The sequence below is a fragment of the Suncus etruscus genome, chromosome 1 (genome assembly GCF_024139225.1).
Source record: "Suncus etruscus isolate mSunEtr1 chromosome 1, mSunEtr1.pri.cur, whole genome shotgun sequence".
In the NCBI taxonomy this organism is placed as follows: Eukaryota; Metazoa; Chordata; class Mammalia; order Eulipotyphla; family Soricidae; genus Suncus; species Suncus etruscus.
In genome coordinates, this window is record NC_064848.1 from 73,612,469 (window position 1) to 73,638,244 (window position 25,776).

General features: G+C 38.4%; 1 protein-coding gene and 1 non-coding gene across 2 annotated transcripts; one reads left to right on the top strand and one right to left on the bottom strand.

The window, feature by feature from the left end:
* Window positions 1-813: 813 nt before the first annotated feature.
* LOC126003761 (acyl-coenzyme A amino acid N-acyltransferase 1-like) lies at window positions 814-25,273 on the bottom strand. The gene is given in 6 exon segments (XM_049770116.1): window positions 814-2,046; window positions 12,590-12,792; window positions 14,510-14,720; window positions 14,723-14,779; window positions 14,781-15,018; window positions 25,156-25,273. Coding segments are annotated over 5 exon segments (1,269 nt in total). The 5' UTR covers window positions 14,982-15,018; window positions 25,156-25,273; the 3' UTR covers window positions 814-1,449.
* LOC126033786 (U2 spliceosomal RNA) lies at window positions 18,154-18,344 on the top strand. The gene has a single exon (XR_007504502.1). It is a non-coding gene; the product is annotated as a U2 spliceosomal RNA (small nuclear RNA).
* Window positions 25,274-25,776: the final 503 nt, after the last annotated feature.

Consider the following 25,776-nt stretch of genomic DNA (forward strand, 5'->3'; position numbering starts at 1 on the left):
TAACTCTACTAAGAACTGTAAATTAAGTGCATGAGAATACTTTCATTTTGGTAAAAATTATTCTTTAACCTAAAGGGGAAGTAAACTAGAAATTATTTTTAAATTAATATTATGAAAATAAGGCATATTAAATCAGAAATAAACAAAAACCAGCAAAAAGAGTGAATTTATTTTAAAGAAACAGAAATTACTACAATAGGAAAAATATAGTTTAGATTGCAACACCTACCAAAATCTATTACAGGCAAAAATAATTAAGAAGAAACATTTTGTAACCAGATTGGGATGAAAAATATATAATGCAAGCAAATAAACACAAAGGATATTTGAAAATAACAAGAAAAATTATGTCCTATAAAATGTGAGTTAATGAGTTTTTACAAGACATTTTAAATATATAATAGTCAATATGAGAAATTCACCTATTAAAATAAAATGAGAATAGGCAAAGTTTGTCCACTAATGTATGTAACCCAACACTAATAAAATGAAGAAGAAAGCTAAGGAAATTAAAACTGAATCTAATATAATAATTACCATGAGACTGACACTGTTCAAGTAAATTAATTCATTTATCACAAAACGTAATATACTATACTTGCTTCAATTTAATCTATTTTCTGGCTAAAATGATAAGTGCCAGAAGTAATAGTGTAAGAGCTAGGGTAGATGCCTTGTATGCAGTGACACCAGTCTAATCTTGTATCACAAGACCTTCCAGGCACTTCCAACTGCCCTAATGGGGTGGTCCTGGAGGTCTTAACACCGAAGATGGTCAGAGTAATCCTGAACACCCAGGTCTTGAGTTTTACTGAACCCTTGCAGAGATCATTAGGTTGGGATAGCTAGCTAAGCATGACCACCATGCACCACCATGAGCACTTTTTGAGAGCAGTACTCCCAAATATTATTATTTAATTAATAATGAATATCGTAATATTATTAATGCTCCCAAAAGTATTATTCATAATAATTATAAAACCAATTATATAATCAATATGTTAGCAAAAAAATTCTTCTAACACAGTTATTGGAAATCTACAGGAAATTCCTACACTTGGTTGTGGCATTATAAGTTTTATCAAATATGAGAGTCTCGACTCAAGTTAGTTTAAACAAAATGCATTTTAATTAATAACTTGGAAAGTCCAACGGAATTAGTATTGGTAAGACCTACATCTCAAGTGTCTCTACCTGCAGTGCACTAGAATATTCTATTTGTAATGGTCTCATAATTTTGAAATAAAGACATATTCTGGTGCATATAAACTAATATTCAATTTACCGAAACATTGAAAGTACATTCATTTTCAGAAATACTTCAGAAACAACTGTTTATGGGGTTTGCGTTTTGTCCACTTCCCTGCAATTAATTCAACTGATTCCCAAGTGTTAACATGACTGCTTCTCTTCATTTTCTGTTTTCTACCCTGTCATCCTTAGCCTTACTCAGAGCTTACTTTTGGTCTCAGTGAGGTGTTGCCTGAGAAATTTCTGTATTTCTGCCCAGACGTGTTCCTGAGCTGCTGCATGAGCAATGAGATCTCCTCCCCAGAGCAGGGGAAAGGGAAAACCAGGGTTACGGGAAGCATAGCACAAGGGTGAATAGGGGGGCTCTATGATGTGGCCGGCCCCAGGATATGACAGCATCCTTCCATTGTTTTTTCCATGATGCTGTAATTTGGCCAGGCAACGCTCAGCAGACAGTTTGCTATTGACACATTCGTCATTCTCTCCTACAATGAAGAGGATCTGACCTTCGGCCTTTTCAACAGGAATAACGCTCTTCTGATTCTGTTTAACCAGGGTGTCAAAGTTAAGGTTGCGGAAGCTCAAAGCTCCGAAGGCATCAAACTTCACATACTCAGGGGTGGCAACTGCGGGTGGGACAACCAGTTCCTTGTATCTGAATGTCGCCGGTTCATTGACCATATCGAACCCGCTGATGCAGACTACAGCCGCCACTTGTTTCAGGAGAGAAACCATGGCTAGGGCAATCTGTGCACCTTTGCTTGCACCTACCACTCCAATACCAGGTCCTTGGATCTGAATCACAAAACAGAGAGAACTTATTACAGGTGCCAGGGAGATGTTTTAAAGGGCACTTATAAATTGTATGTTCAGGAGGCCTGTTTTGACCTGACGTTGACTCAAAAATAGACATTTAGAGAAGATCATTATCAGGTCATACTCTAAGAAAGAGTATCCTGGGCCCGGAGAAATAGCACAGCGGCGTTTGCCTTGCAAGCAGCTGACCCAGGACCTAAGGTGGTTGGTTCGAATCCCGGTGTCCCATATGGTCCCCTGTGCCTGCTAGGAGCTATTTCTGAGCAGTCAGCCAGGAGTAACCCCTGAGCGCTGCCGGGTGTGACCCAAAAACCAAAAAAAAAAAAAAAAAGAATATCCTGCAGGTTAATAAAAATAGAATGATGGAAGATCAGAATTGTGGAGTTGGAGTCCTGACAATGAAATTACCACTGTCAGTGCTTAACAATACTATGCATAAGTCCCTTCTAAGTCTTTTTTTTTTTTTTTTTTTTTTGGTTTTTGGGCCACACCCGGGGGCACTCAGGGGTTACTCCTGGCTGTCTGTTCAGAAATAGCTCCTGGCAGGCACGGGGGACCATATGGGACACCGGGATTCGAACCAACCACCTTTGGTCCTGGATCGGCTGCTTGCAAGGCAAACGCCGCTGTGCTATCTCTCCGGGCCCATAAGTCTTAATTTTATGGGAATAATATGAACTTTAATGCAGAAATGTTATGATCACTAGGTGAGATAATAATTATATAATATAATACATATATATTTATATATTATATATTATAATATAATACATATATATTTATATTATATATAATATATAATAAATATAAATATATATACTATAATAAATATAATATAATAAATGTTATGATCACTAGGTGAGATAATTATATAATATAATACATATATATTTATATATTATATATTATAATATACTACATATTATTTATATATTATATATATAAATTTATATTATATTATATTATTATATTATATTATATTATATTATTATTATTATAATAATTCCTTTAAAAAAGCAAGGGCCAGAGGAATATACCAAAAGTTATGTATTTTCCTGATATGTGACTGATTCTGCTGCAAAGACCGTACTCTCCTGAGCTAATGTAATCTAATTTGTTTCACTTAATGTTCACTTAATATCAACTTTGATAACTGATCTTAAATAAAAAGGGTCACTCCTAGTCCTGAGTACTGCAGGGTGTAATCCAAAATATGCCCTCAGCCCAATTTTAAATTTAAAAATAAAAATGGAGATTCTGGACTTTGTCTCTTTGCTGTCCTGTGGCCTGGACTTTGATCCTCTCTGTCCATCATTCTCTAAGGGCTCTTTTTCTACAATGTCCTGCCACAAAGGGTAGAGCCAGAGAAGAAGCTCTACTTTTTCATGGTGTGAGCATCTTCTAGCCAATGAACCCCACCATAACACGTAGGAAAAAAATCACACTATAAGCTTGACAATGGGGAAACAATGCAGGCCAACACCATGCATAGAGAATGAAGATGGCAGCTTTGATGATCGAAAAACTGTCACACAAAAAGTAAACAAAAGAATCAGTGAGCTGGAAGATGAGATGCATAACAACTCCATACAACAGAAGAGATTGGAAAAAGAGCCTTCAGGCAAATGATCAGATAATGGAAAAATTACTCAAAGAATGTGAACAAATAAAAATAGAAGTCTTTGATGAAGTCAATAGAAACAACATAAAAAATTAGTGGAGTCCCAGAGACTCAAGAAGAAAATTTCCAGAAAGAATCAACAGTCAAGGACATCATTGGGGTAGGAGAAATAGCATGGAGGTAGGGCATTTGCCTTGCATGCAGAGGATGATGATTCAAATCCTGGCATTCCATATGGTCTCCTGAGTCTGCCAGGAGTGATTTCTGATGGCAGAGCCAGGAGTAACCCCTGAGCACTGCTTGGTGCGACCCCAAAACCAAAAAAAATTAAAATTAAAATAAAATAAAAGGACGTCATTGCAGAAAAACTTTCAGATCTAGGACTTCATGCAATCAAATCCTGAATGCCTGAAGAGTACCAGCTAAAAGAGACCTGAAGAAAAGCACCCCAAGAAAAAGAAACCCCAAAAAAGACCCCAAGAGAGATCAACAAACACAGCAAACTTATCTACAAAGATGACATTAAATCCTATGACAATCATCTCCCTCAATGTCAATGGACTAAATTCACCAATTAAAGACACAGAGTGGCAAAATGGGTCAAGAAGATGAATTCAACCTTCTGCTGCCTACAAGAAACACACCTGAATAGTCAGAACAAACATAGACACAAAATCAAAGGCTGGAGAAAAATCATCCAAGCAAACAACACCCTCAAAAAAGCTGGGATGGCCATATTAATATCTGATGACACCAACTTTATACTCAGAAAAGTGGTAAGGGACAAAGATAGACACTATGTACTAATCAAGGGATATGTGCAACAGGAAGAAATCAGACTATTAAACATATATGTACCCAATGAGAGACCAGCAAATTATCTTATACAGTTACTGACAAATATGAAAGAAGACATCAATAATAACACAATAATTGTTGGAGATTCAACACGGCCCTATCAACAGTTGATAGGTCAACCAGACTGATACCCAACAAAAACATACTAGCCCTGAAAAGAGTAATGGAAGAGGACATATATATATATATATGACACTCCATCCCCAAAAACCTGGATACACATTCTTCTCCAATGTACATGGGTCATTCTCCAGGATAGACTACATGCTGACACATAAAACATACCTCCATAAAATCAAGAAGATAGAAAACGTGCAGGATACCTTTGCTGACCACAAGGCTCTGAAATTAGATGTGAACTAAAAAGGCACACAAAAGAAAAAACTTTAACAATTGGAAATTAAACAGCTTGCTACTGAGCAACCAGTGGGTTCGAGACGAAATCAAAAAGGAAATCAAAACTTTCCTGGAAACAAATGATAATGAAGACACAAACTGCCAGAATCTATGGGACATAGCAAAAGCAGTCCTGAAAGGAAAATTAATAGCTCTACAAGCACACATCAGGAACGAAAAAGGGGAATATCTGAATAACTTAACAACGCAGCTCAAAAAATTAGAAAATGACCAACAAAAATAGGAAGACAGAAGGAAATAACAAAGCTGAAAGCAGAACTCAATGAAGTGGAAAACCAAAAAAAAAAAAAAAAAAAAAACAATCTGAAAGATCAACGAAAGCAGAAGTTGGGTCTTTGAAAAATAAACAAGATTGATAGACCATTGGCAAAACTCACAAAAAGAGAGAGAGAGAGAGAAATCTGATAACCCGTATTAGAAATGAAAAGGGGGAGATTACGACAGATATTGCAGAGATCCAAAGGGTAATCAGAGACTACTTTGAGAAATTTTATGCTAATAAACATGAGAACCTAGAAGTAATGGAAAAATTCTTGGACACTTATAAACTTCCACAGTTAAGTAAGGAGGATGTAACATATCTAAACACTCCCATCACTACTGAGGAAATTGAAACTGTAATCAAACATCTGCCCAAAAAGAAAGGCCCAGGCCCAGATAGATTTACTAATGAATTCTTTCAAATCTTTCAAGAGGAGCTACTACCAATCCTAGCCAGGCTCTTCCATGAAATTGGAAAAACAGGAACACTCCCAAACAGCCTTTATGAAGCCAACATCACCTTGATACCAAAAACAGACAAAGATGCTGCCAAAAAAGAAAATTACAGACCAATATCCCTGATGAATGCAGATGCAAAGATCTGCAACAAAATCCTGGCAAATAGGATCTAATATATCATCAAGAAGATCATACACTATGACCAAGTAGGTTTCATCCCAGGATTGCAAGGATAGTTTAACATCTATAAATCTATCAACATCATACACAACATCAACAACTAGAAAAATAAAAATCACATGATCATATCAATTGACGCAGAGAAAGCATTCGTTAAGGTCCAACATCCATTCTTGATCAAAATTCTCAGCAATATGGGGAGAAAAAAGAACCTTTCTCAATCTAGTTGAAGCCATCTACCACAAGCCAATGGCAAATATTATCCTCAATGGAGAAAAACTAAAAGCCTTTCCTCTAAATTCTGGTACAAGACAAGGCTGTCCTTTCTCACCATTCCTCATCCAACATAGTAATGGAAGTCCTTGCTATAGCGATCAGGCAAGAAAAAGATATCAAGGGCATCCAGATAGGAAAGGAAGAAGTCAAGCTCTCATTGTTTGCAAATGACATGATACTCTACTTAGAAAACCCTAAAGACTCTACCAAAAAGCTTTTAGAAACAATAGACTCATATAGCAAGGTGGCAGGCTACAAAATTAACAAACAGAAATTAATGGACTTTTTATACACCAATAATGATAGGGAAGGGAAGGACCTCAAGAAGGCAATCCCATTCACATTAGTGCCACACAAACTCAAATATCTTGGAGTCAACTTGACCAAAGATGTGAAGGACCTATACAAAGAAAACTATAAAGCTCTACTCCAAGAAATAAGAGAGGACACACGGAAATGGAAACACACACACTGCTCATGGATTGGCAGGTTTAACATCATTAAAATGGCAATACTCCCCAAAGCATTATACAGATTTATATGCGATCCCCTTAAAAATACCCATGACATTCTTCAAAGAAGTGGATCAAACACTTATGAAGTTCATCTGGAACAATAAACACCCTCGAATAGCTAAAGCACTCCTAGGGAAAAGGAAAATGGGAGGCATTACTTTCCCCAACTTTAAACTGTACTACAAAGCAATAGTTATAAAACCAGCATGGTATTGGAATAAAGACAGACCCTCAGATCAGTGGAATAGGCTTGAGTTCTCAGACAATGTTCCCTAGACATACAATCACCTAATTTTTGACAAAGGAGCAAGAAATCCTAAGTGGAGCAGGGAAAACCTCTTCAACAAGTGGTGCTGGCAGAACTGGTTAGCCACTTGCAAAAAAGCGAACATAGACCCCCAGTTAACATCATGTACGAAGGTAAAATCCAAATGGTTTAAAGACCTTGATATCAGACTTGATACCATAAGGTATATAGAACAACACGTCAGTAAAACACTTCATGACATTGAGACTAAAGTCATCTTCAAAGAGGAAACTGCACTTTCCAAACAAGTAGAAACAGAGGTCAACAGATGGGAATACATTAAACTGAGAAGCTTCTGCACCTCAAAAGAAATAGTGCCCAGGATACAAAAGCCACCCACCGAGTGGGAGAAACTATTCACCCAACACCCATCAGATAAGAGGCTAATATCCAAAATATACAGGGCACTGGTAGAACTTTACATTTAAAAAAATCTAATCCCATCAAAAAATGGGGAGAAAATGAACAGACACTTTGATAAAAAAAAAAAAAAAGAAATGCAAATGGCCAAAAGGCACATGAAAAAAATGCTCCTCATCATTAATCATCAGAAAGATACAATCAAAACAAGGATGAGATACCATCTCACACCACAGAGATTGGCATACATCACAAAGAATGAGAATAATCAGTGCTGGTGGGGATGTGGAGAGAAAGGAACTCTTATCCACTGCTGGTGGGAATGTCATCTAGTCCAACCTTTATGGATAGTGATATGGAGATTCCTCCAAAAACTGGAAATTGAGCTCCCATTTGACCCAGCTATTCCACTCCTAGGGATATACCCTAAGAACACAAGAATACAATACAAAAACCCCTTCCTCACACCTATATTTATTGCAGCACTATTCACAATAGCCAGGCTCTGGAACAGTGGTCCTCAAACTATGGCCCATGGGCCATATATTGTATTTGTATCTGTTTTGTTTCTTCATTGCAAAATAAGATATATGCAGTGTGCATAAGAATTCATTCATAAGTTTTGTTTTTACTATAGTCAGACCCTCCAGTGGTCTGAGGGACAGTGAACTGGCCCCCTGTTTCAAAAGTTTGAGGACCCCTGCTCTGGAAACAACCAAGATGCCCTTCAACAAACGAATGGCTAAAGAAACTGTGGTACATATATACAATGGAATATTATGCAGCCATCAGGAGAGATGAAGTCATGAAATTTTCCTATACATGGATGTACATGGAATCTATCATGCTGAGTGAAATAAGTCAGAGGGAGAGAGAGAGACAGACACAGAATAGTCTCACTCATCTATGGGTTTTAAGAAAAATAAGTCATTTTTGCAGCAATCCTCAGAGACAATGAGAGGAGGGGTGGAACTTTCAGCTCACTTCATGAAGCTCACCACAAAGAGTGGTGAGTGCAGCTATAGAAATAACTACAACTTTCTGGGAGCTGGGAGTCTAGCAGGAGGAGGTTTGGCAGGCCCCCGGCCATGCCAGAGGTCAGCTTGACCAGGCCTAGAGGGGTGCGGGACTTGGGTAACCCCAGCACCCCTCTACCGCCTTGCTCCAGATCTCCAGGGCTTTCCCGGGCCACATGCCTGGGCAAACCGGTGAGTTGGGTCCCTTGGTGGAGCTTGAAGGTACCCTAGGCCTTCCCCCATTATCCATTCAGCTCCTTAGGGAGGGTCTGGGTGGGGCTCTGAACTTCTGACCTCCCGGCTTCTTGAAGGATCTCTCCTTTCTTGGAGCCGGGAGTCTAGCAGGAGAAGGTTTGGCAGGCCCCCCGCCATGCCGGAGGTCTGCTTGACCAGGCCTAGTGGGGGTGTGGGACTTGGGTAACCCCAGCACCCCTCTACCGCCTTGCTCCAGATCTCCAGGGCTTTCCCGGGCCACATGCCTGCGCAAGCCGGTGAGTTGGGTCCCTTGGTGGAGCTTGAAGGTACCCTAGGCCTTCCCCCATTATTCATTCAGCTCCTTAGGGAGGGTCTGGGTGGGGCTCTGAACTTCTGGCCTCCCAGCTTCTTGAAGTCACTGGTAATCTCTGTCCAGTCTATATTTTCAGAATCGCGTGGGGGCTATTGCACAAGAAACATTAATAGTACTCACACAAGAAACATTAATCATACTCACAGAAGAAACATTAATAGTACTCACACAAGAAACATTAATAGTACTCACTATCATTGAATTATGTTTTTATGTATGCAAAATGTCCATTTTGTACTCTGCTCTTTTGCATACCCCTTCATAAGTTCATATTTCTCTTTAACTTCTTTAATCCCTATCATCATTACTCCTCATTTACCCTTTCTAAGTTAAGTACTGTAGAGTCCTAAGTCTCAGACCAAAGTGGTGCTCTGGAATTAACACCCACCCAACTATTTTAAAAGGCATAAAAAAGACACTTATATGTTTTCAACATTTTATGAGTGTTTTCTTTGACGTCTATAAACTTTTGCTGAATATTTTCTTATACAGTGACGATCCACTCCCCATGTTTTTTATCTTCTCTTTGTGAACTGCTCAATATGGAATTTGGTGTGAAAGAATCCCTCAGTTTAATACTTATGTTTGAACCAAGTCATGGGTCTTGTTGGAAATATTCTTACGCCCCCATATATCTGATAGCACCACGTGGCTTTATTTCTTGTTTGCTTAGGCACACTACAATGGGAAAATACTATACATACCAATAGGTTCTTATCTAATAGAGATGGGAACACACAAATCTTGTAGTGCAATGAGACCTTACACCCTGAACATTGACATAAAGACCAGGCACAGGCCTCAGAAAAATGGGCATTCTCCATTCACCCCTTGATCTAGAGAAGACATTTACAAAACATCCAAGGTTGTATATAACATCACCTGGTGGCATTCCTGTACCAGGGAAGACCCTACAGCTGCCCTGACATCTATCTACTCAAAAGAAACACCCCTTAACACTGAGAAGACAACAAGAACAATGACCTGCTTACTGGACAGGGCTTGCTGTATTGCCCCTTAATTGTGAGGTTTGTCTATAACATCACCTGGAAGCAATCCTCTACCACGGAAGACCCTACCACTGCTCAGACATCGTCCTGCTCAAAAGAGACTTCCCTTAACACTGAGAAGACTTAACAACAACAACCTGCTTACAGGAAAGGGCTTCCTGCATTGCTCTTTCATGGTGAGGTGAAACGAGAAGACACTCCACATCATGACTTCAATGTAGGACATACAGATTCCAGAATCTTTAATACAGAAACATGATACCAACAACAGAGACTGTGTGAAAAGTGTGTTGGCACTATGGACAATATCTTGGATCGGACGATAACTTGCCTGAGGCCTAGAGCTGGTCTTGTACCAGGAAACTTCAGGGGTAAGATCTCTTTGTATTTAGGCCAAGGTTATTCCTTTCCATGCCTCTCATATTTTGGTGGGCCTATGCAAACAACAATTGCCACTCTAACAACGTTTTTACTGTGCTCCTTTGACTCTAATCCTTAAAACGCACCCACTTAAAATTTGAGGTTAACTTAAGCTAATATTCATGTACATGGAAATGTAAAAAATACTATGCCTCTAATGTTAAAGGAGTTACACAAGTTTGATGGCTTTAGATTGCCTTGTGTGCTGTTAAGAAATATTATAATGTGCTACAATCTGGGGACTCGAGGGACAAAATAATCGCACATGGATTCTGTTTTATTTTATCTTAATGTTCTTTGGCTGAAAGTTCAAAGTTAAGATATCAGCAAGGGGACTTCTTCTGAGAATTATGTTATGGGTGATTGTCCTTCCACTGTAACTTTACCTTGTCCTCTTTCTTTGCATCTTTTGTTCTCATAATTCAAAATAAAAATTAATAAAAAAAAAAGAAATAACTACACAGAGAACTACCATAATCATGTGAATGAATGAGGGAACTGGAAAGCCTGTCTGGAGTACAGGTGGGGGTGGGGTGGGAAGGAGGAAGATTTGGGACATTGGTGGTGGGAATGTTGCACTGGTGAAGGAGGGGGTGTTCTTTACATGACTAAAACCTAATCACAATCATATTTGTAATCAAGATGTTAAAATAAAGAAAAAAATTTAATTTTTTTTTAAATTTTTATTTTAAATTCTAAAATAGTTTAATATAGTTTCACTTAATATATTAACCTTGTTAACTGCTCCTACACTTCTTTTAGTCATCACTATAAATATTAAATATTTTTGAAGCTCACCACAAACAGGGATGAGTTTAGTTAGAGAAATAATTACATTTTGAACTATCCTAATAATGAGAATGTATGAGGGAAAGAGAAAGCCTGTCTAGAGTACAGGCGGGGGTTGGGTGGGGAGGAGGGAGATTTGGGACATTGGTGATGGGAATGTTGTACTGGTGATGGGTGGTGTTCTTTACATGACTGAAACCCAAACACAATAATGTATGTAATTAAGGTGTTTAAATAAAATATATAAAAATATTAAATATTTTGGACCTTTCGAAGAAAGCTAAATCACAATCCATTTGATATTAAATACCAAAAAGCGGTTCTGAGATAAACTTTTCAGTCCTACTCACACTTTAATGAGCATATAAATCACCTGAGGGTCTGAAAAAAAAATCACTTGGAGATCTGCTACAAAAGCAAATGCAAATTCAGGGATGGGTCTGGGGAGTTCTTGTTAATGACTTCCATGTGAATCTTGGCTCCAGGTGAGTTACTTGGCCAATGCTGAAATATTGCAACAATGTTTGGAATGGTTCTAAAATGACTCCAAATTCATTACAGAGAGAATAGCACAATGGGAATAGTGCTATTCCTGCTCCTACTTCTGGAATTTGTTTCTGTCTCTACATCAGAAATTAAGAGCTGATTCAGCTTATTAATTGATTTATTGATTCAGTTAATTACCAACTCTAATACTGATCTTCTGCCTTGATTTTATTTTTTTCCTTTGGTTTCTGGGTCACACCCGGCAGCGTTCTTTAGGATACTCCTGGCTCTGTGCTCAGAAGTCACTCCTGACAGGGTCGGAGGATCATGTGGGATACTGGCATTCAAACCAGGGTCCGTCTTGGATCAGCTGTGTGCAAGGCAAACACACTACCGCTGTGCTTTCTTTTTTTTTTTTAACGTTTTTTTTTTTTTTTGTGTGTGGTTTTTGGGTCACACCCGGCGGTGCTCAGGGGTTACTCCTGGCTTCATGCTCAGAAATTGCTCCTGGCAGGCACGGGGGACCACATGGGACGCCGGGATTCGAACTGATGACCTTCTGCATGAAAGGCAAACGCCTTACCTCCATGCTATCTCTCCGGCCCCACCACTGTGCTTTCTTTTCAGCCCCTTCTGCCTTGATTTTAGACTCAAGGTTCTACTGTGATTTACTCGAGCTAATATCATATATAAGTGGTCATCTTTGAAGTTTGAAAACTTGTCCTATCAGGGAACTTGTTCTATCACAAAATGTGTTCAATAGCTGATAAAATATTAAAGAGCCACAGATCATAAGTTGTTTAAACGTAAAAACACTTGACTTTTTTCCCACTGAAAATAATAATAGTCTATCTACCTCTTATTTCTGTGTGGCACCAGGAAGCAGTGACCTGATCACTAATCAAACCAATAATCCTACAATGTAAATAAAATATTATCATTCTCGGCTGCAAGGGAAAATGTAAAGCACTTCAGTTACCTTAGGATGTGCTAGCAGAAAGTTGGTGGCTTCCTCAAAGTATTCCAAGTCCACCTCCAATAGGTATTTGGGCAGATCTTCAAAGTTAAAATAGGCTAATGCCAGCACTGCAAAGCCATGAGAAGCCAGTAGACTGGCCTGAAATTCAACCAGACCCCCAACACCTCCAAACAAATCAATGACTCCAGGGAAAGGGCCTTCTCCTGAGAGAAACAGAAAAAGAAAATTATATGAGAAAGAGGGGAAAACATAGTCAAGAAGACATCAGTTAATTACATGGTGAACAAGATTAATTTCTCTTACTATCTCCCCACCACCACACATACACATGTAAGCTTGTTTTAAAATGCCAAGAAGGGGCCAGAGTGATTGCACAGTGGTAGGGCCTTTGCCTTGCAAGTGGCCGGTCTGGGACAGATCTGGGTTCGATTCCCAGCATCCTACATGGTCCTCCAAGCCTTCCAGGAGTGATCTCTGAGCACAGAGAGCCAGGAGTAACTCCTGAGTGCCTCTGGGTGTGGCCCCAAAACTTAAATTAAAAAAAATGCCAAGGATGATTGCTCCTTTTTTGCATAGGCACATTAAAATGGGAAAATACTATACATATAAATAAGATCCTATCTAATAGAGATTGGTACAGACAAATCTTATAGTGCAAAGGGACCTTACACCCTGAACATTGACATAACGACCTGGCACAGACCTCAGAAGAAAGGCCATTTCCCTGAACCAGGGAAGCCATCCACAAAACATCCAGGCTGGTCTATAGCATCACCTGGAAGCAATCCTCTACCAAGGAAGACTCTACACTGCTCAGACATTGTCCTGCTCAAAAGAGACTTCCATTAACACTGAGAAGACTTAACAACAACAACGATTTGCTTACAGGACAGGGTTCCCTGCATTGCCCTTTGATTGTAAGGTGAAACCAGAGGACGCTCCACATCCTGACTTCAATGTTGGATATACAGATTCCAGGATCTTAAATACAGAAGCTTGATACCAACAACAGAGACTGTGTGAAAAATATAGTGTGTTGCACTACAGACAATGTCTTCGGATTGGGACGATCTAGCTTGCCTGGAGCCTAGAGTTGGTCTTGTGCCAAGAACCTTCAGGGATCGGGTCCTTTTGTATTTAGGCCAAGGTTATTTCTTTCCATGTCCCCTCATATTTTGGTGGGCCCTATGCAAACAACAATTGCCACTCTAACACCATTTTTGCTGTGCTCCTTTGACTCTAATCCTTAAAAAGAACCCAGTTAAGATTTGAGGTCAACTTAAGCTAATATGCATGAATATGGAAATGTAAAAAAAATGCTATGCCTGTAATGTTTAAGGAGTTATGTAAGTTTTATGGCTTTAGATTGCCTTGTGTGCTGTTAAGAAATATTATAGTGTGTTACAATCTTAATGTTCTTTGGATGAAATTTCAAAGTTGGGATATCAGCAAGGGGACTTCTGAGAATTATGTTATGTATTGTCCTTCCACTGTAACTTTACCTTGTCCTCTTTCTTTGCATCCTTGTTCTCATAATTAAAAATAAAAAAAATTAAAAAAAAATGCCAAGGATGCAGAAGCCCAAAAAAATAGTATGAGTCTGATGTTTGTCTTCCAAGTGGACATCCTGGATTCAATCTTCAGCACCCCATTTGGTACCTGTAGCATGGCCAACAGTGATCATGACCACAGAACAGAATTCAGAGTAAGCCCTGAGCACTGTCAAATGTGACAGTGACACAATTGTCAAATGTCAAATGTGACAATAAACAAATCCAATATACATAAAAAATGCATAAAATGTTGTAGGCTGAGTTGCACATGGATGGAAGAACTCTGAGCTAAGAGCCAAACCTTCTTCCAGCTTACACCAAAAGATATATATGTTTTTACATCAGCAATGTAAACAAATGTTCTCACCTGGAGGGAGAAAAAGTGCTCCTCGAACTCTTCCCTTTCGAATCTGGATCGACTGAAACCCCCAGGCGCTGGAGTACCAGCGCTTCACTATAGTGCGGGCTTTGGGCAAAATGGGCTCTGTTATATGTGTCACGCTGGACTCATAGAGTTCCAGAGTGATTTCAAAGGGAGTATTTATTACATCCCTTCTCTCACTCAACCTTTGGAAAGTCATCTCTCAGGCTTCAGAGACCAGAAGAGGCCCATGGGGTGGACTCCCACAAAGTCACCCTCCAAGAGAAGGAGCCCGTTTGAGGTCTAGTTACCATCTCCTCATGCCTCTGTAGAGGCTCTGGATTGAACAACAGCGACCCTTCTCATCCTTCAGAGATGCTATGAGGGTCACAGATTGTGATGGAGGCAGGCCTGTTGCCCGGATGTGCACAGGCACATCGATGAGTGCACTTTCTGGGGTGGCTGTTAGCTGGATCATTGGAAAGTAGCAATGGTACCAAATGGTACTTCCTTCTCTGTGGTGGAATAGGAAACTTTTAAGTTAGAGTCTTTAAATGGCAAAGGATAAACCTGAGCAAAGCTTCATCAAATTAAACTTCTAAAAACAGCTCAAAATATACTGTTCTATTAAAGAGAATTAGAGAGCGTGATTATTGATCTTTAACACCAAGAGAAAAGAGCAACAGTGGCATGCCCCAAGTTTTATAAATCAATAACAGAATTGAAAAACTGGGTTTTTTCGTCGGCCCCCAGATGCACCAACAATTTCTTTTGGCATTGCTTCTCTTTTGCATAGGCACATTAAAATGGGAAAATAATACATATGAAAACAAATTCTTATCTAATAGAGATGGGAACACATATTTGGTAATGTAATTAGGCCTTTTACCCTGAACATTGGCATAATGATTTGGCTGGGGCCTCAGAAGAATGGGCATCGCCCACACACACCTGAACAATGGATACCATCTATGGAAACAACCACAATTGTCTATAACATTACCAGGATCCAAGCCTTTACCAGGGAAGACCTACCACTGCTTTGGCATTGACTTACTCCAAAGAATGCTCCCAACACCCAGACGACTCAGCAACAGTCTGCATGCAGGGCAGATCGCTCCGCATTTAATGGTATACTGAAACTAGAGGATGCTCCACATCAGCCTGACATCGATGAAAGAAATGCACAGAATCCAGAGTCTTTAAATATAAGAATCTGATACCAACAATAGCTAAAGAGTGAAAAAGTTTCACTTGGACCTTGAGAATGACTCGAGTTGGACGGACTGGTATGCCTGGAACCCAGAGTCGGTCTTATGCCAATAAACTTCTGGGGTGAGGCCTTTTTGTAATCATGTCAAGGATTTTTTTTCATTTTCCCATTTTTCTGGACCTATGCAAACAATGGCGATTGCCACTACCACACCTTTACTATATTTTTCACTCATCCTTTAAGGAAAAAAAAATACAACTAACTGAACTTAAAAACAAATAACTGTAGTAGAATGCCTGTCTAGAATACAGGCAGGGGATGGGAAGGGGGGAGGGGTAATGCTACACTGGTGAAGGGGGGTGTACTGGTTATGACTGTAACCCAACTATGATCATGTTACACTAATAAAATATATATTAAAAAAAAAGAAAGAAAAACTGGATTTTTGGAAAATCAGTATAAACTGCAGTAAAACTATTTCTGTAGTTTGACATCAACTAAATTTTAATACTTTTATGAAAATAATTCTATGTGAAATTTTCACACGGTGTTTGTTAGGATCCAAGAAAATCACTAATGAAAAAGAGCTTATTAAAAGTTTCAACCCTGCTAGCTGGCATGGGGTTTGAGGAGACCCCATGTGGAAGGCCTTCTCCCTAACTTGGGTGCGCTTGGAGCCTTGATAGGCCCCCGGCCTTCCCCTCTTCTGCCCCCAGCCTCCGGGCCTTCTGGGGTGGCAGCCCAGGAGGCCAGAAATGGTGGGTCTTAACTTGGGGTGTGCTGAGTATTGCTCGGTTGCACTAAGTTTGTCACTCGCAATTTCTGACCAGTCTACATCTGGAAAACCGCGCGGGGGCACTAGCCCCTGCACGCACTGCATGTATTAAGAGTATTCCTTATCCTTATGTTAAGTTTTGCGTATCCAGAATGTTCATTTTGTATTCTGACCTTTCCCACACCCCTACAAAGCTCATTTTTACTCCTTAACTCTCTCACCCCCCCAAACATCACTAACCCACATTACTCTTTTTAACTTCAGTACTGCACAATCCTAATCACAGACCAAAGTCATGCATTGTGTGAAACAATCCCATACTGTTTCAAAGGACATAAAATGGACACATATTTCTTTAGAATATTTTGTATTTTTTCTCTGACAGCTATAAGTCTTCCTTAATATTCCCTTATACAGTGATGATTCTAACCACTTTTTATCTTCTCTTTATGAGCTGTTCAACAAGAAATTTTGGTGAAAGAGTCCCCCAGTTTAATGCTTATGATTAAACCATGTCATGGGGATTGTTGGACTTGTTCTTACAGCCCCCATATGTGCCAATAACAACACTTGGCATTGCTCCTTTTTTGCATAGGCACATTAAAATGGGAAAATACTATACATACAAATAAGATCCTATCTAATAGAGATTGGAACACACAAATCTTGTAGTGCAAAGGGACCTTACACCCTGAACATTGACATAACAACATGGCACAGGCCTCAGAAGAAAGGACATTTTTCATTCACCCCTGAACCAGGGAAGCCATCCACGAAACATCCAGGTTTGTCTATAAAATCACCTGGGAGCAATCCTCTACCACAGAAGACCCTACCACTGCTCAGACATCGACCTGCTCAGAAGAGACTTCCCTTAACACTGAGAAGACTTAACAACAATAACGACCTGCTTACAGGACAGAGCTTCCTGCATTACCCTTTAATTGAGAGGTGAAATGATAGGACACTTCACATCCTGACTTCAATGTAGGATATGCAGATTTCAGGATCTTTGATGCAGAAACATGATACCAACAATAGAGACTGTATGAAAAATAAAAGTGTGTTGGCACTACAATGTCTTGGGTTGGATGATCTAGCTTGCCTGGAGCCTAGAGTTGGTCTTATGCCAGGAAACTTCAGGGGTAGGGTCTCTTTATATTTAGGCCAAGGTTATTTATTTTCATGCCCCTCATATTTTGGTGGGCCTATGCAAACAACAATCGCCATTTTAACACCATTTTTACTGTGCTCGTTTGACTCTAATCCTTAAAAAAAAAACTTAAAATTTGAGGTTAACTTAAGCTAATATGCATGTACATGGAAATGTAAAAAATACTATGCCTCTAATGTTTAAGGATTTATGTAAGTTTTATGGCTTTAGATTGCCTTGTGTGCTGTTAAGAAATATTATAATGTATTACAATCTGGGGACTTGAGGGACAAAGTAATTGTACATGGATTCTGTTTTATTTATCTTAATGTTCTTTGGCTGAAAGTTCAAAGTTAAGATATCAGCAAGGGGACTTCTTCTGAGAATTATGTTATGAGTGATTGTCCTTCCACTGTAACTTTACCTTGTCCTCTTTCTTTGCATCTTTGTTCTCATAATTAAAAATAAAAAAAATTAAAAATAATTAAATAAAAAAAAGTTTCAACCCTGTCGCTTCTCGGCCTTTTGGCTAAGGTCAAGTGTAGTATTTGTTCTTATCAGTTTAATATCTGATACGTCGTCTATCCAAGGACAATATATTAAATGGATTTTTGGCACTAGGAACTGGAATAGGAGCTTGCTCCATCCATTCCATGCATCGAACTGGTATTGCAGTACCTCTAGGAATGGTGCACACACACAAAAAAAATTTAACCCTGTTGTAGAATTATACAAACAAGAAATTTACTGGGGTGGTAGGTTTTTTTTCAACTTTTAGTCATTAATATGTCCTTTCCACTATAAGACTTGCCCACTTCCAAATATTTTTAGTTCCCATTAGCAGTTCATAATAATTATAATAATTATTGTAGACATTTTGTAAAATAGTTATAATAGTACTTACATGTATTTGATGAACAGAGTTAATGCGCATTTTGGGGGACACACCCAGTGATGCTCAGGGTTTACTCCTGGCTATTTGCTTAGAAATCATTCCTGGCTTGGTGGACCATATGGGACACCAGGGGATCGAACAGTGTCCATCCTGGATCAGCTGCATGCATGGCAAATACCTTACAGCTGCACCATTGCTCCGGCCCCAGAGTTACTGCACTTTCAAAACCACCAAAGTGCCCCCTAATTCCTAACCAATATTCTTTGTGTCACCCCTAATCTGTCCCTACCTTTCTCCTCTCCCCTTTGCATGGTATTTTATTTTGCATTCATAGACCAAGATTTTTTATTCAGTAGGTATGTCCTTTTCTTTATGTTTCTCTGTATATTACAGAAGAGCCAGCTCAACAGGTATTGATCTTCTCCCCAAGGGTGGTGCCTTTGCCCTCTTTTTTTTTTTTTTACATATATGTAATTGTCAAATTGAAAATGCAAGAAACTATAAAAAATCAGAGTCTATTGAGCTGTAGTCAAAGAATTATAATTTGGAGGCATACTTTAAACATACTGAAAACCTAAAATGTGTCCCCCCAGAGACAAAATCAGGGGATTTTATGAGAAAAAAAAATGAAGAAACAAGAAAAGAAAGAAGAGTTTATAAGTTGAAACTAGTTTGGCTATATTTGATTAGTTATTGATTTTCTAGAAAAGAAAAAACAGCAATTTATTTATTAAATATGTACCAGATGTTGCCTCTAAACCAAGAAATATAATGTTGAGTGAGGTAAACACCTACTTTTGAGAAACAATCAGTTCCATTTCTATTTTTCTTGTCATATCATTAAAGCAATTGTTTTGTTTTGCTAAGTCTTTTGCCCAGCTCAAAGAAACAAGTGAAACCATTTTTATAATGAATCACAAGTTTTCTTTTAAACATGTCTTTGTACATTATTCACAATACAAAGTTTCTAGAATCAACTCAGTGGCCAATGAAATTTTAATATATATATATATATATATATATATAGAGAGAGAGAGAGAGAGAGAGAGAGAAAGCATTTGACATTGTCCAGCACCCATTCATGATAAAAATTCTCAACAAGATGGGAATGGGAGGATCTTCTCAATGTCAATGGCGCCTACCATAAACCCATAGAAAATATTATACTCAATGGGAAAAAACTAAAAGCCTTTCCTCTAAGATCTGGCACAAGACAAGGTTGCTCCCTTTCACCACTTGTATTCAACATTGTACTGGAAGTACTTGCCATAGCAATCATAGCAAGAAAAAATATCAAGGGCATTCAGATAAAAAAGGAAAAAGTCAAGCTCTCACTGTTTGCATATGACATGATACTATATTTATAAAATCCTAAAAACTCTACGACAAAGCTCCTAGAAACAATAGATTCATATAGCAAAGTGGTAGGCTACAAAATTAAAACTCAAAAATTTATGGCATTTCTATATATACAAAGAACAAAATAGAAAGAGACATTATCAAAACAATCCCATTCACAATTTGACTCAGAAAATCAAGTAACTAAAGAGGTGAAAGACCTATACAAAGAAAATTATAAAACACTGCTTCAAAAAATTAAACAGAACATGAGGAAATGGAAACATATACCCTACTCATGAATTGGGAAGATTAACATTATTAAAATGGAGTAATTCCCAAAGCATTGTACAGATTTAATGCAATTCCTCTAAGGATACCCATGACATTTTTCAAAGAAGTTGATAAAATGCTCCTGAAATAACTTGGAACAATAAATTACTATAAATAGCTAAAGCAATCCTTGGGGAAAAGATTGGAGGCATCACTTGCCCAACTTTAAATTGTACTATAAAGTAATAATTATCAAAGCATCATGGCACTGGGTCAAATACAGAGTCTCAGATCAATGAAACGACGTGAGTATTCTGAGACAGACCCCAAGATATACAATCAATTAATATTTGTGACAATCATTTAAAAAAAGGGCACAAAATGCAACGTGGAACAAGGAAAGCCTTTTTGGCAAGTGGTATTGAGAAAAATGGTCAGTTACATGCAAAAAAAAGTAAAAACAACCCTCTCTTTAATACCATGCACAAAAGATCAAATCAAAATGGATTTAAGACCTTAATATCAGACCTGAAACCATAGAGTACATAGAGGAAAATATAGGAAAAACATTGCATGACATTGAGACTAAAGGTGTCTTCAAGGAGGAAACACCACTATCCAAGCAAGTGGAAGCAAAGATAAACAAATAGGACTACTTTAAACTGAGAAGCTTCTGCACTACAAAGGCACAGTGATTAGGATATAAAGGCCACCCACAGAATGGGAGAAACTATTCACCCAATACCCATCTGATAAAGGGTTAATATATAAAATATACAAGGCACTGATTCAATTTTACAAGAAAAAAACACCTTACTCCTTCAAAACATAGGGAGAAGAAATGAACAGACGTTCCTTCAAAGAAGAAATGCAAATGACCAAAAGGCACTTGAAAAAATGCTCCACATAACTAATCATCAGGGAGATGCAAATCAAAGCAACAAGGAATCATCTCACACTGCAGAGAAAGGCACACATCGCAGAGTTCAAGAACAACCAGTGCTGGTCTAGATGTGAGGAGAAAGGTTTTCTGTCATTCACTGCTGCCTAGCAATGCTGCCTAGCTCTGCCTTTCAGGGAAACAATATGAATATTTCTCAAAAACCTGGAAATTGGGCTTCCTTATTATCTAGAACACTCCTCGGAATATGCCCTAGCACCAGAACACAATACAAAAATGCCCTCTGCTTTTCTATGTTCTTTGTAGCACTATTTACCATAGCCAGAATCTGGAAGCAACTCAGATGCCCAACAACAGATGAGTGGCTAAGGAAACCGTGGACATCTATGCAATGGAATAATATACAGCCAGTAGGAAAACAATGAAATTTGCTTATGCATGGTTTGACATGGAGATTATTATGCTGCATGAAATGAGTCAGAAAGAGAGGAGTAAATAGAATAATCTCACTCATCTGTGGAATATAAGAGAAATTAAAGACAGTGTGGGAATGATATTCAGAGACAATAGAGATGAGGATTAGGAGGACCAGTCTATGGCAGAAAGCATGCCACAAGAGTAGTGAAGGGTCTACTATAAAAGGGACATGTATAGAGCCCTTTTATTAACAGTATTGCAGACCACAGTGCTAATGAAAGAGAGAGAGAGAGAGAAAGAGAAAGAGAGAGAGAGAGAGAGAGAGGAGAGAGAGAGAGAGAGAATAGTAAATGCCTGCCCCAGTAGCAGGCAGGGAAGATGGGGAGGAGGAAAGAGGTTATCAGGGAGGGTGAGAAAGAAACTGTTGACATTGGTGGAGGAAAATACACACTGGTGAACTGGTGAAGGCTGTTAAACATTGTATGACTGTTACTCAATCATGAACAAAAAAGTCATGTGACAAAAAACAAACAAACAAATAGTATGAGCAATCTTATAACCATGGTGTTTAAATAAAAAAGAAACAAAACAGAGAAAAAAAGAAATGACCAAAAGAAAGTGGTGGAAAGAACTGGTAGTTCTGTGATGAGAATGGTACATAACTCATACATAGCATGAGTAAAATATAAATACTAAAAAATTAAACCATATTATCTAATTTTTTACATTTAAAGAAAAATAATAAAAATTATAGGTATCGGGGCCGGAGAGATGGCATGGAGGTAAGGCATTTGCCTTTCATGCAGAAGGTCATCGGTTCGAATCCCGGCGTCCCATATGCCAGGAGCAATTTCTGAGCATGGAGCCAGGAATAACTCCTGAGCACTGCCGGGTGTGACCCAAAAACCACAAAAAAAAAAAAAATTATAGGTATCAACTTTTCACAAAGTATGTAGACCAAAATATTTGTTTGCTACAAAGCTAAATCTGACTCTTTTGGTTTGGATGTCTCTTGTGCTAAAAAACTTTTAAAAAGGGCCAGAGTGATAGTATATGGGTAGAACAGTTGCCTTTCATACAGCCTACCTTGTTTCAATTCCCAGTATCCCATATGATTCCCTTAGCCTGCCAGGAGTGATTCCTGAGTACAGAGCCAGGATTATCTTCTGAGCACTGTCAAGTATGGGCCAAAACAAAAACAAAAATATTTTGGGGGGGCTCGCACCCGGCAGCACTCAGGGGTTACTCCTGGCTCTACGCTCAGAAATTGCTCCTGGCAGGCTCAGGGGACCATATGGGATGCCAGGATTCAAACCACCATCCTTCTGCATGCAAGGAAAATGACCTACCTCCATGTTATTTCTCCAGCCCAAAATATTTAATAAACAATTATGACCCAATCAAAGCTATTTCTTTACATAGCTAACTCCTATTTATCTACTAATATAATGTAGCATTATGATAATATACTTCTTTCTCTATCTCACCCTTTTCTGATTTTTTTCTTTTTTCTTTTTCTTTTTTTTTTTTTTTTTTTTTTTTGTCCACACCCAGTAGTGCTCAGGGGTTATTCCTGGCTCTGCACTCAGGAATCATTCTTGGCAAGCTAAGAGGACCATGTGGAACATAGGCAATCCAATTCAAGTTGGCTGCATGTTAGGCATCCCACCTGCAACTAGAGTCTATTTTATCAGATAATGTAAACATAGAACATTTTCTTTTTTTTTTTAAATTTTTTGGGGGGCTCACACCCGGCATCACTGAGGGGTTACTCCTGGCTCTATGCTCAGAAATTGCCCCAGCAGGCTCAGGGATGGAATGCCAGGATTCAAACCACCGTCCTTCTGCATGCAAGGCAAAAGCCTTACCGCTGGGCTATCTCTCTGGCGCCAAAGTAGAACATTTTCATAATCACAGAATATTCTATTGAAGAACACATCTCTGTATTATGAACTGCTTTTCAAAGATAGATATCATACCTTGTTCAGTGCAGTATTTCTTCATTCCTAGAACAGTGTCTATCACTTATTAATTTCTTCATAACTTTTTAGGAATTAAAGGAATAAGTTATAGGTAAAAAAAAGAAATATAAACATATGCAAAGAATAAAGTTTCTCAAAGACTATTACTGAAGAAGCAAGAACAGAGGTCTACTGAAATTTTAGAATTTCTGGAGATAGGAAACACTTGGGGGCATTGGTGGTGGCAATGTTGCACTGGGAAGGGGGGTATTCTGCTTATGATTGAAACCCAACTAGAAATATACTTGTAATCACTGTGCTTAAATAAAGATATATATATATTACATATATATATATATATATTTAAAAATAAAATTTAAAATACAAACGAATGATCTCTTTCTCTTTCTCCCTCCCTCTCTCTCCCTCCCTCTCTCTCCCTCCCTCTCTCTCCCCCTCTCTCTCTCCTCTCTCTTTCTCTCTCACCTCTCTCTCTCAAGGCAAAACCCTGAGTGCTGCAGAGTATCAAAGGAACCTAAGCAAAAAACAAGAGCAAAAATAGTAAATATGAATTTAGTTACATCAGCTTAGTTTTGGGATGGTTAAAGAGAAAATTCTCAATAATATGGGAGCAACCCATTAATAGTCAATAGCAGCTGAAAAGCCTAGAGCCACAGTATTAAAGGGATTTCAGGCCCCATGTGAAGGAGATCAGCCCTCAACTTCTGGGAGTCCTTGATTTACAGAACAAAGAACAAGCAAAAAAGGGAAAGACACCAATACAGCAAGAGGCAGTAAACGAAGAATAAAAGAACAAAAGTTCAATTATAGGTGTGAAAATTAATTATCCAGAAACAAAATTCTATTCCTTTTCTCTAATTTGGTTGTTTTTCTTTCCCCCCTCCTTTTTTTCTTAAGATTAGCACTTTCTCCTTCTCCCAAAGAAAAATTTTTTCTTAATTTCTCTATATTACAGTGACAAAAGGGGCACAGGAAGAGCAAGAGTAGGAATATGGCCATAAAGGAAGAAACCATCAATATAAAGTGTCACAGGGATGGTCTAGGTGGTGCCTGATAAACTGGATGCATTTAGGCCCTATTCAATGATCTAGAAAACTATACCCCCAAAAATGATCATTTCATTATTCTTTCTCCCATTTTAATGGCCCATGTTCTTGGAACATAATAAATATTCACCCACCCACCTTGGTTAAGGTATAAAAGTGACAAGGCTTTCTCTGAAAACCTTTAGAAGATCTCCTCCAATAACCTGGGAGTTCCTTTGAAATATTTGCCCTTCTCTTCCTAAATAAATAAATATTAGTCCTTTCTGAATTCAGCCATCCAATTACCAGTCCCTTGCTTTCATTCTAGACTGTTTTTAAAGACAGAAACCTGAGCATTGTGCCTGCATTTCATACATTAATACGTTAATTTCATATATTAATATGTTAATTTCATATTCTATGGCCCTGATTTGGGCAGCCATATTTGCATTTTATTCCAGAATCTCTAAACTTCTTGGTTTGGTTGATATAATTTACAGGTGTTTCTGAGTAAAAAGTCCCACGAATTGCTCATGGTTGGTCCCTTTGAGAACTCTGCTAACTTAAGAGGAAAGAAATACAGAGACATTCAAAGGCATGTTTCCTTGGTGCTCTGCATGTTCAAATCGCAAAGCAAACCTTTCCATCAAGCAAAGAGTTTTGAATTTCTGATCACTCACCTGAATTCAAAGATGGCCTGGAATGAAATGAATCTCTGCAGCCCTGGAGTCCTGGACTCTGCACGTTACTCCTTATCTCATTCAAAACATCCACCTCCTTTCAAAGATGAAGTTGTCTCTAAATAAACTAACAGCTACACCTTCTTTTTAAATATCCCATGGCATGTTATGAGTTACTGCTGACATTAGCTTTTCACACATCTTTGGGCCAATGCAAACTATTTGCTACAAATATTTCAACATGACTTTTAGTATTTCATCACAGAACTTAGATTTCTAAGCTGCTTCCCTTGATTTCTCTGAACTTCCAGCTCTTAGCTCTTTTCCTTAAGCTCTCTTCTCCTTTGACTCAGTCAAGCCAATTTTCTTTTAAAGCAACTTTCATTTCGATGTTATAGAGAGACATATCTGCCACCCCAAGATTTCTCTTTGGTGTATGATTTATTGGGATGGCGGTAATTGAGCAAGTAATTCTATGAGAAGCTAAAGGCAAAGTAGAGTTTCCCCTTTAACTGCAAAGTGTTTTATTCTATGGCTACTTTATGGGTAGCTTAAACAACTGACTGACAAGTGAAAAGGTGATAATTTTGTGTCCTGAAAAACCATCTTGCCTGTATGGTA